At 42.5% G+C, this 12,486-nt stretch overlaps 2 protein-coding genes across 3 annotated transcripts in view; one reads left to right on the top strand and one right to left on the bottom strand.

Annotated features, from left to right (window-relative positions):
• The window catches only part of aph1b (APH1B gamma secretase subunit), a 442,239-nt gene that overhangs the window by 59,125 nt on the left and 370,628 nt on the right, over positions 1-12,486 (bottom strand). The gene's annotated exons all lie outside the window — the stretch shown is intronic.
• Positions 1-12,486, top strand: part of LOC119424536 (lymphocyte-specific protein 1) — a 58,003-nt gene that overhangs the window by 17,537 nt on the left and 27,980 nt on the right. For both annotated transcript variants that reach the window (XM_037692032.1, XM_037692025.1), the window contains exon 2: positions 5,659-5,790. In XM_037692032.1, the coding sequence (XP_037547960.1) occupies positions 5,659-5,790 (132 nt within the window). The remainder of the gene's footprint in view (positions 1-5,658; positions 5,791-12,486) is intronic.

Genomic DNA, 12,486 nt, shown 5'->3' with positions numbered 1-12,486 from the left:
CACACACACACACACCACCAAACCAGGTCCAACTTACCACCAGGTGGTGGTCAGTTGTCACTCGGACGAGTTAAGGATGAAGAAAAATTAAAGAGAAGACTTTATATTAATACCTTCCAAGTTTTAGTCAGTTTTGTAATGTTTCTTTTTTTTTTTACTTTTACTTTACTTTTAGTAGATTTTTACACAAGTAACATTACTTGAGTAACATTTGAAGAGCATTTACTTGACATTGCATTATTTTAGTGGTCTCTCCACCTCTGCCAGAAACTTCCAATGGACTGCCGAGCAGGACTTTAGAGGGATTTCATCTGTTACCAAACCTTATCTGAATGAGAACAATTAAACTTTACTGGCATGTCACGGTCAGCGGCCCCCGCTGCCCCCCCCATCTGCCTAAGCCTCTGCTTTCTCCTTCAAGCTGCAACCAGGAACCAACTGTCACGGTCAGCGGCCCCGCTGCCCCCCCATCTGCCTAAGCCTCTGCCTTCTCCTTCAAGCTGCAACCAGGAACCAACATTTATATCTTCAAACAATCATCCCACAAACTAAATCATTTCCTTCCATTTCTAGGTTCTGTCTCTGTCTGCTCTTTATATTTTTGTTGTTCTGCTCTGTGTGTGATTTTCTGTTTATCTGATTCTGTTATTCTCCACTCACTCCTCAGTCTGCCTCTCCACTCAATCTTTATCATTCACACCTGTCCCTCATCAGCCACCTGCCCAGGTGCTCTCGTTACTCACTCTCCCTCTGTCTCATAAAAAAGCCTGTCTCTCCTTCACTTTTTGTCCGGTGATTGTTCTGTGTTTACAGACATCTCAGTCCTCTTCTGTCTTGTCTGTTTCTTGTCCACCTGATCATCTGCTCTGCCTTGTTCCTGATCCTGTTGCCCAAGTAAGTTTTGCTGCACCGACAGCTTTTTGTTTTGTTATTGAAATAAATTGTTTTTGTTTTTGAACTCCTGCCTCGCTCGCCTCTCTGCATTTGGGTTCCAACACTGAGGATCGTGACACTGGCATGTTTTAAAGAAGATCCTTTCTCCCTCAAACGTGTTGCATTCATGAGCACAAATATCCAAATCACAAAATCCGGACATTAAATTATGTTTTCAGTACCATGATAAAAAGATGCACGAAATGAAAACCTGACTGCAGAGGATCACTGATCTCTGAAAAACATTAGTGTGAAAGCTCTTAGCATAGATGACTTGTTAGCTGTAAGCTACATTGTTGCCAGAAAGTTAAATTTATCTTTTGTGCATTCTCTTTTCTTTGACATTTTAGGCAGATGTGATGAGAACCAGATCAGTTCAAAGTCTCAGATGACTCGTTCACCCCCACAGACCGGACCAACAAGCCAAAACAACCCACACATTAAATCGATTTACAGCCAAACTTCAGACTCCCTCCTGCCAATATGGCGTCATTAACTCTCTAGTATCTTTTATGTCCTGATGCATGTTGAGTCCTCCAGGTGAATAAATCACAGCAAAGTTAAGTCAGGTACTCTGGACAGATTCTTCTTGTTGAAACATTTTGTCTTCCATCCAAAAGACTTCATCAGTCTCAGGCCATGAGACAAAACCCAGTCCCATAAATAGCACCTTTTCAAAGTGGATCTGTAGTTAGGCCTCTGAGGAACGATTGTTGCACTGATGGTCCTTCTGCATGTGAAAGACTCTGGAAGCCCCCAGCGGACTGGTTTGATCCACTTTAAAAAGCTGCTTGTTATAGGGCTGAGTTTGTGGCAGGCCTCGGTCTGATGAAGTCTTTCAGATGAAATAAAGAAGAATCTGTCCAGATGACCTGACTTAACTTTTTTAATCTCTTATGTCACTGCCCATATAAAAGTTCTCAGAGTGAATTATGTTTAACCAAAGAGATTTTATTGTTCTGTAAAAATTGATTTTTCTTTTGCTCATTAATGTTTTCTGGGCTGATAGATTAAGACACGGACATGTTGAACAAATGTGCTTCATTCTTATGTTGTCTTTCTTCTGTGATGCTGCAGTCCTTGTTCCAACATGGTCTCAAAACAAAATGCGCATTTTATTTATTGGCAGACGCTGTTAAAGGAAAGCAGTTGTGTAACTGCATGTGTCTGCGAGCGTGTTGGCTGTCTATTAACAACATTTCACTGAACAGCTTACCGTATTTTCCAGTGTATAAGTCACCGTTTTTTTGCGTAGATTTGTCAGTCCTGCGACTTATATACGTTTTTTTCCCCACATTCATAACACAAGTTTTGACTGATGCTTTAACTTTTGAAGAACTGCAACAGTGAGTTCTCCCGTGTCCGCTCGCTTCACTCAGCTGGTGCAGGCGGAGGAACACTGGAGAGCTAGCGGCTCCGGTCGTGATGGATGGATGGATGATGGATGGATGGATAATGGATGGATGGATGGATGGATGGTGCCACACCACCCAGGCAAAATGAAGCTGTTTTGACCATTAGTTAAACACATAATAAATGTGACTTATATGCCATAAAATATGGTAGATTAAAAGTCTCAGAAATTGATGACTGAATGAAAAACTGTTTTAAGTTAACCTGACTCAAGATGGCCATCACCACTGAAAATACAAAAATGGCTAAAGCTTGGTCACTTTTACAGATACCGAGTTTAAATTTTAATTTACTGAGTCCTTCTCAACATACGTCCCGAGAGCAAAATGATTGTTTAAAACTTCTGCCTGCAAAGAGGCAGGTGTTTCCTCAGAGCTAGTTTCATTTATTATAGCGATCGGTTTTATCATTTCACTTATTGAACGTTTTGAGCTCCTTCACTGGGGTGTTTGTGAGTTGTCTACAGACATGAATGTTCACAGGTTGTTTCATTTCTTTAACCCAACCAAAAACAAAAACAAAAACACTGCAGCAGAGATTACCAACATTAAGTGTAACTGGTTGAAGTGAAAACCTTCTCTAAGATAAGATATAAAGATACTAATAAAACGAGGTCACAGTAAGAACACAAACTGCTTCAATAACTATATTGTTTTTATTTTATCATAACATTCATTGGAGCGGCACGGTGGCTGAGCTGGTAGAGCTGCTGCCTCTCAGTGAGAAGGTCACCGGTTCAAATCCTGGCTGGGTGCCTTTCTAGGCTTTCTGCATGTTCTCTCCGTGCATGTGTGTGTGTTCTCCAGGTACTCCAGTTTCCTCCCACAGACCAAAAACATGCATGTTAGGCTGATTGGTAACTCTAAATTGTCTCTAGGTGAGAGTGAGAGTGAATGCCATGACATTGACCTTTTGTTTCTCTAGCCCCGCTAGAGAAACAAAAGGTGACTAATCTGGGGGTGATAATGGACCCGTCCTTAAAACTCAACTGTCACGTAAACATGATGGTCAAATCCTGTTTTTTTCAGCTGAGACGGCTGTCTAAGCTGAAGCCTATACTCTCCAAGAAGAACCTTGAGACAGTGATCCACGCCTTCATAACATCTAGGCTTGATTACTGCAATTCACTTCTGTTTGGAATCAGTCAGTCCTCCATTGCTCGTCTACAACTGGTCCAAAATGCTGCAGCCCGATTTTTAACTGGTACAGGCTATAGAGAGCACATCACGCCAGTTTTGGCCTCCCTGCACTGGCTACCCATTCACCTTCGGATCCATTTCAAAATTCTCATGTATGTTTTTAAATCACTGAACAGTTCCGCCCCATCCTATCTCACTGATCTTCTGCAGCCATATGTCCCACCGCGCTCTCTGAGGTCAGCAGACCAGATGCTTCTCTCAGTCCCAGAAACCCGTCGTAAGCTCAGGGGTGACAGGGCTTTCTCTGTTGCAGGTCCACGACTGTGGAATGAGTTGCCACTGAGTGTCCGGCAGGCTCCCACACTCTCAGTCTTTAAGTCTCGCTTGAAGACCCACTTCTATTCGCTTGCCTTTACCACGTTGTGATTTGTTTTGGTCCGGTCTGTTCTCTACTCTGTTGGCCATTTTAGTTAGCTTCTGCTGCTATTTGTATCTGTATTTCTATTTTATGTTTTCCTGTCTGCTGTGCATGTTTGTTTTCTTTTGTACAGCACTTTGGTTGGCCTTGTTGCTGTTTTAAGTGCTATACAAATAAATTGGTATGGTATGGGTCTCTTTTGTCTCTATGTGTCCCTGTGATGGACTAGAGACCTGTCCAGGGTGTCCCCCACCTCTCACACAGTCACTGCTGGATATGGGCACCAGTGACCCCCGGGATCCAAAAAGGAAGAAGTGGGTAAAGATGATGGATGGATAACATTTCTTGTATCGCTTAATGCAAAAAGGCAATAATATCGTCTTAATTTTTCAGTCAGGTCATCTGGACAGTTTCTTTTATTGTTTGTTTTTTGTGCTGAAACGTTTCACCTTCCATCCAGAAGGCTTCATCAGTCAAGGAAACACACAAAACAAAACTGATTCTTCCACCAACAGCTTACTCCAAAGTGAAACAAACCAGTTATGTTGGTGCTAAGATGGTCTTTTTGGTACGCCCCCTCCTCTTGTGCCGGCACCTCTCCCTTGTTATACTGGATTATTGAGCATGGATTTTGTTACTTTTATTATCTTTCTGCAGATTATTTCAGAAACTGGTGTCTTATGACTCACAGTTTAAAAAATATTGTTTTACCTGAAGATCCAAATGTCTGCACCCATTTGATGCCCAACAACTAATCCTGTCGAAGGACCATCTTAAAACTGTCATCTTTTCCAGTTCTAGTCAGATTGTCCCAGTTGTCTCTTTACTTTGAAGGAACAGGACTTAAAAGATGTTGCTGGTCAGTCTGTGCTCCTCCTCCTCTTCCTCCTCCTCCTCCACCACCATATGCGTCTTTTTCTCAAGAGGCTGAGATCAAATGAAACAGCTCAGCAGCTGGCTGAAGCACCTCCAGATGTGCTCGGACAATAAAATGGCTTACCGTTGCTCAGTTCAGCCCACTGGAAACTAAACAGAAACTAATGACGTCTCCAAGGTTATTTCTCTTGCATGTAAAGATATTTGTACTGTCAGACATTTTTTTGTTTGTTTGAACATATAGAGGGTAAATTTAATGGAAATCAGAACGACTCAATGGATGAGGGTTTATTAAACCAAACAGGCGGTAGAAAACATGTCTGCTTTGTGTTTTTCAGAGTGTGTGAGCTCATGGGGCTGTGGTAGGTTGGTGGTCGGTGCTGTAGTCTTGTAATCCTGAGGTTGAAGGTTCAAGCCCAGGTTGTGGCAGGAAGGGCATCTGGTGTAAAACATATTGGTAAATCTTGCATGTGATGTCACTGTGGTGACTCCTGAAGAAGTAATCAACTTAAAGAAACTTAGTGGAGTGTGTGTGTGTGTGACTTGATAGTGACTACAAGGACCTAACTAGACACACATGGAAAAAGCCTCTTTTTATATAAATCTCAGACTAATACGTTTTTAATGTATGCCAAGGTATAAAGAAGTTTAAGTTTGAAATTATTGATCAGACAAAATTGATCATTTTTAACTTTTAAAAGACTAGCAGTAGCTCACCAACACTTCAAGTCGGGACTTCAGCGCCTCCTACCAGAGATGTGTGAACTTCCAGAGGCAGCGCAGACACACTCGTCTTTGCAGCAGTTTCAGGGAACTGTTTCATGAAAGGCCTCACGCTAAGAAGTGCAGGATGCAAACTGTTGTTCATGCTGACTGCAGGGTGACCGAGCAGCGGAGCCAGGAGGATGCTGAGGAGGTGGAGCGGGAGAGAAGGAGGAGATCCAGGGAGAAGCAGAAAGGAAGCCTGTCCTGCTCAGAGCCCCACCAGCCCGGCGTCACACACAACACAGAGTGAGTGTGGCCAAACACACACTGCTTGACTTCTCTGTACCCTCAACTGTCTCACAAATAGTAAATATTAAGAAAAATGCTGCACTGTACCTGAAAACCAGCGAGTTATAATTTGTCTGTTAGTTACTGTAAACACAATTCAGTCTAGACGTCTTTAAAAACAATTTGCTAAAGTTTCAGGCACAGATGGACAAAACATTGTCAGAGTAAAACCACGTTCACAGACATAATAATCAATTAACAGTGCAGTGATCTGACGCTGTCAACTGCAGTGAGAGTGCAACACAGGTGGAAGAGAACCCAGAGAGGTGGAGGTGAGTTCTGGAGTGAAGAGAAATGAAAGTTAGGAGTGAGACAGGATTTGTTTGTGTCGGTGAGAGAAAGACAGGTGAAGCAGTGAAGAGACAAATGAGCAGAGCTGATGACGAGTCCAGAACTCAAAAGAAGTCCATCTGTGAGACAACAAGGTCCATGCTCAATAATCCAGGTATACATGTGAGACAGCTCAGGCTGTGCAGTTTGGAGATATGCTATGGGGGTCACTGGTGCTTATATCCAGCAGTCACTGTGAGAGAGGCGGGGTACACCCTGGACAGGTCTCCAGTCCATCACAGGGACACATAGAGACAAACAACCATTCACTCTCTCACTCACACCTAGAGACAATTTAGAGTTACCAGACAACTTAACATTCATGTTTTTGGGAGGAGACAAGAGTACCCTGAGAAAATCCACACATACTGTACATGACAAGAACATGCAAACTCTACACAGAAAGTTTACAGGCTGGGATTCAGTCCCACAACCTTTTGGTTTGGAGGTGACAGCTCTACCAGCTGTGACACTGAAGAGGTGTTTAACTTCACCAGGAGATTTTGAACATTGAACTGCTAGAAAGGAGTAAAATGGAAAGATCATAAAGAAAGATGCTGACAAGGTGATAGTAAGGCAGCTGATATAATCCCTAACAGGAGCAGCCGAAAGAAGAACTGTGTGAAGTTAATGAGTAGAAAATAAATCTAAATCAAACCAATATTTGGTGTGACAAGTGTTTTCTGCAAAACAGCTTCAGTTTTTTAGATCATCTTATACAAATGTTTTGTAAGAAGCGCAGCCACAGATCATCTCTGTAAATGTATCATATTTTTCAGACTATAAGGCGCATTAAGTGAAACAAAACAGTCAGATGAGTCAAATGTATTCAACTCATTCACAGTAACTCTCAACATTGTTCAGTTGGACCACGTAAAATCGGTTCGAGGTCAGTAAGCACAACCAGAATTATTACATAAACTGCACCGGATTATAAGACTCACTGTTGATTTTTGAGAAATTTCAAGTATTTTAATGTGGATGAACAGATGCTGAGATATATTCATCAATTAAAAACGGATTCTTCATTTTTCTGGACTGAATAAAACGTGCATTGAATTTAATAAAATGTAACGTGAGACGTCATTTATCTTTGACCCATCAAAATGAATGTGGTCATTTATTTTACAGAATCAAAGTTTAACATCAAACATTTACATTAATTTGGCAAAATATGAAAATAACAACATAATCAATCAGCTTTACAACCAGGAAAACCATACGGCCATGATTTTCCGTTGCTTCACCACAGACATTAATGAAAACTGTACAATTATGATCAATTATCCACACGGCGGTGGATGAGCACTTTACACAGACATTTCTAAATTATCTGGAAGGATTTCTACTTGAGAGAAGAATTTAAAGATGGAAATGAAGTTTAAAGGGAGTAAAAGATGGTGTGTGAGGGGGAGTGTTGACCAGAACCGACACTCTCCATTCGAACCCAGCTTTTCCTCGGTACGCTTGGTAGTAAAACTTGACTCATTACCTCTCTGATGATGGATCAGAAGAAGAGGAGCTCCGGTTAACGCTACCTGTCCAGCGTCTCCATAGGATGGCTGTGACTCGTCCGAAGTAGTGACGAGATTCCGTCCGACAACAGTTCACCTCACCGGGTGGACTTCACATGAGTGGAGTCCTTCAGAAGTTCCACTCAGAGGTGGAAGATGTTATAATCCAAAGGAAGAGCCTTTTCATGGCTGGACTTCTGTTCTCCCAAACGACTTCACAGAACTGCGAACATCTCAGGACTTCTCAGACTTCTCAGACCTGAGAGAACTAGGAAGTACCGGCATTTTAAAGAGCTCTATTCCCGGTCCATTTGGGAGTCCCTGATTGGTCAATATCAACCAGACAGGGGTGTGGTTTGTGACGTAAGAGGTTACTAGAAGTCAGAAAACAGCAAGAATGTTATTGGAACAGAGAGAAGTTTTGTTTTGGCGAGTTTGGAGAAACAGGTGCCAACTTCTCTGTTGACGTCTGAGAGGATGTAAACAAGACAGTTGTTCCAACACATGTCTGCTTCGACTCCTGACCTTGGAAAACGCACACTTGCTCATTCAAAGACAGAAATCAGAAAATGCATGATTACTCTGTAACAGGCCTTAACATGAATTCTAACTTTGCATAAGCAACTCAAAAATCATTGTTACTGTTTTACAGTTAATAAAATTGATTAGTTCACTGCAACATCTAAAATGTTTGAACTAAAACACTTTGATTATCAAACATTTGTAAAACAGGAATGATAATAGAAAAGAGAGTGTTCTTTCACTTGATTTTCAAGAAAGAAAGTCTCAGGATGGGTGAACCTGTATTTCTGGATTCAAATCAATGAAATGACAGTTTCTGTCCCACAAGGTTCTTAAGGTCAAGGGTTTTGACCTTAGGCTTAGTTTTGACATCAGGTTAAGTTCACTACAGTAAGGACCTTATAGTCTGAAAAATACGGTAACTAGACTGTATTTAATGTGAGACACTGCCAGATGTTAAGATGTAAACTCAGCACAGGTCACTTCTGCTCTGAGATTCCCTTCCTGACATGACTGTTTTGCTGCAGAATAAATCCGAGGTCAATCAAGCATCACTCGTGACAAAAATCTCTGTTTGTATTTTATAAACCACATTCCCAAACTTGTCTGAAAGACGTTTGGGAATTTAAGAGCTGTCCATCACGCCTCGCTGTCACCTGCAGATGTTATTTTATTCCACTGCAGCCCTCTGCACTCATATTTAACATGAGTAGAATTTGTTCTGCTCATAAAATCTTGTTTTCAGTTTGACTGAAGACCTGAAGCAGAAGGCAGTGTTGCCACTTTGTTTGGTGTTTCCATAGCTTCTGTTGCAGGTTGTCATGGAAACGAAAGGCACAGGTCCTGTTTGCCATCTGCAGCAGCTCTTTCAGCACCTTCCACACCTTCAGCTCGTGCTTCAGAAACAAAGCAGCTGCAGCAGAAAGTAAACGTTCACAAGCTGTAACTCTGCAAAGCATGTCCTTAAACTGGGAAGGGAGGTCCTCCTCACTCAGTGGTTTCAAAATGCAGTTCAGTTTACTGAATGGGACTTTTTTAACCCTGGGGGGTCAGCAAGTGATCAGCTGGTTTTTTGTGGTTGTTTTTTTTTTCCCATCGCAGAGTGAAGAGGGGGATTAGATATACCCTTTGTCCGTCTGTCCGTCTCTCTGCTGTGAGCGTGACAATTAGACAAAAAACAACAAGTCACTGACTTCCATCTTGATGTGCGGCTGCATTTAGGTGTATGGTGTGTGTGTGTGTGTCTTTGTATTTGTTACCTCAGTCTCAGATTGGCTAACCTGTATGTCAATAAAGTAACAATGTGCATAGTGAAGATGAACTGACTGGCTAATGTATATTTAAAAATAAAATTAAAATAAATAAAAAAAAAGGTCTGACATCTATTTCGCTGTGCAATCTACTGATATTACCTTTGCAATCTACCAGTAGATCGCGATCGCCGTATTGGGCACCCCTGTACTACATTGTGAGGACCAACTGCTCCTTACAGGGCCCAAAGCCCCATAAGAAGAACTGTCGTTAGTGGGTTAGGGGTTAGGTTTAGGGTTAGGTGTGTACTGGTAATGGTTATATTTAGGAAAAGGGTCAGGGTTAAACTATAAAAATTAATAAAAAATGAAGAGATGTCAATGTAAAGACCCTGTAAAGATAGACATACCTGTGTGTATGTGTGGAGGGTGTGTGTGTGTGTGTGTGTGGGAGGGGGGGGGGTAAACCGGACACCCCAGTCTTTTGAGGAAACTGTATTCTAGTTTGTACGTTGCTGAAAAGTGTAGTTTTTTCAAATGACTGGGGTGGTCGAGGCCACCATTGACCTCTCGCTGGCTCTGCTTTTGAGTCTGGTATAAATTGTCCTCAGCTCGCCACGATCAGTCATTCTGCGTCGTCTCGGACAAGGCAAAAAAAAAAAAAAGACCTTGGTTCATATACACAATGTAATTCCTACCCACTTGAATATCTTGCTCCAAAAACATTAACGTTCACAGTCTTTCCTGTTCCTGTCATTTATAAAATGATTGAGTTTCAGACACGTCATCAACCTTGAAAACAACGATACACACGATCTCTGGTGATATTGCAAGATGTCACACTCGGTGTGTGTGTAGTGAAATACTCTTGGCTAATTTAAAATCAAGTTTTAGCCAAATAGCTGCAATGTTCATTGAGCTATAGTCATTATTGTGATGGCAGATGTTGATTAGCTGCTGTAGCCAAAATTCAGTTGACTGTAGTTTTTCATGTATAGCCAAGAATTATCCTCTGAACGTTCCATCAAAATCATCTTCATCTTCATGAAACATGATGCTAACAGACAAACAGGCTCCAACTGTTAGTGTTAAAAATGTATGCGAGTATGTATTTTGATTTACTCTCAGCTTCTGCCACACAGAATTTAAATCAATATTTGCAAATCCGATTGAGTTTTAGCCTTTCTCTTTTGTTTGTTTTGTTTTCAGGGTAAGTTGGCCATTTTACATTTAGCTCCAAAAGTGCATCGATTGTGGATAAATTATTTCCTAAAAATGTCATTAACATCCATGCAGTGGTTCATGAGATATTTTGTCTACAATCACAGAGGTGAGTCCAAATAGTTCATTTTAAACCAAAATCTCAAACTGTTAAAGTTACCAAGTTCCTATTTCTGTTGTTTAAAGCCATTGTTCCAAATCCTGGTCCCTGAGGAACACCATCCTGCATGTTTCAGGAGTTTTCTGCTCCCATACGCATGACTCAGTGATTTAATTACTTCCTCAAGTTCTGCAGAAGCCTGTTAATCACTCACTCATTCAAATCAGGTGTGTCAGAGCAGGGTAACAAGTAAAACATGCATGATTGGTGTTCCTCAAGGACCACAGTTAGGAACCACTGGTTTAAAGACGTAACAAAACTTTTAAGCGCGGCAGCCATCTTAAATTCCATTGACTCCATGATATGTTGTATGTCCAATAACTATTTTCAGTAAAACTCATTAGAATATTGGGATGAGGAGAAAGTTTGGTAACAGATACACAATACACACTCTGAGGAGAGCATTAATTAAAAAAGTTACGAAAGAATTTATCATTTTGAGAATCAACATGAGTTCAATTTATAAATCACATTTTAGTTTGAAGTGATGTGTAGTTTTATATTTTACTTCTTTATTTATTTATTTTTTCTCACTTGTCCTGTCCAGCATTGAGGCACTCAGAATTATTGTCTGAGTGTCTGTCGGGCTGTTCATGTGTGCCTGTTTATGTCCCGGGTTGGGTTTTGGGTGGTCCCCTCTCTTGGATCAAATTGGGCCCCCCATGTAATGTGGGGTCTAGTTCCCCCTGTCACTCTCCCCTCCAGTGGTGGGCCCTTCTGCCGCTGGTGCATTGGCAGCTCTCGGCATCTGGGGCTGGGTGGTGGGGTGTGTGTGGGCCTGCCCTGGTGGCTGCCTGCCAGGGCCTGGGTGCCCTGGCTCTGTTGGGGGGTGGGGAGTGGTGGTATGACCTCGGAACTTGGGGCTCGGTGTCCATGGCCGGATCTACTCTGGAGGGGCGGGTTGCTGGTGGAACCTGTGGACTCGTCGCTGCAGCCTCCTGGGGTTTCTGCATTGTGGTTGCTGGGGATCACCCGGGGCTTCCCTTTGCTTCTCTCTCTGGGGGGTGCGGTTGTCCCTGTTGGGAGACTCCCAGAGCTCCGGGCTTGGGGACCGCTGTGTGTCTGTGGCTCTGGTCTACCCTGGCTTACCATCGTGTCCTGTGGGGATGGGTCTGTCCCCACATCCACTATTGAACATTGGTCTGGACTATTGCAATTCACTTTATGTGGGCCTGAGCCAGTCATTACTGACTCGACTTCAGCGGTTCAGAACGCTGCTGCTCGTCTTTTAACTGGCACCAGAAAACAAGAGCACATCACCCCTGTCCTAAAATCACTACACTGGCTCCCAGTTCGTTTCCGGATTAATTTTAAGGTTCATTTGTTTGTTTTCAAATGTCTTCGTGGTCTCGCCCCACAGTACCTGTCCGACCTTCTCCAGCCGTACAATCCCTCACGCTCTCTTAGGTCAGCTGATCAGCTGCTGTTGGTCGTCCCAAAGTCCAACAGGAGGCTGAGAGGTGACCGAGCGTTCTCAGTCGCTGCCCCTAAACTGTGGAACGAGCTGCCTCTGCACGTCAGAAAAGCTGACTCACTTCCTGTTTTTAAATCTGCTCTGAAGACTCAGTTTTTTCTCTTCGGCTTTTAACGCAGCTTGAAATGTTGGCTTTTGTAAGAGTACCACTGCCTGCAGCTCCTCCTCCAAGATGGCCGCTAA

Source organism: Nematolebias whitei, chromosome 2 (genome assembly GCF_014905685.2).
Source record: "Nematolebias whitei isolate Nwh7 chromosome 2, NemWhi1, whole genome shotgun sequence".
NCBI lineage: Eukaryota > Metazoa > Chordata > Actinopteri > Cyprinodontiformes > Rivulidae > Nematolebias > Nematolebias whitei.
Note: the sequence above shows the minus strand (reverse complement) of the source record. Positions and strands in the feature narration are given on the sequence as shown.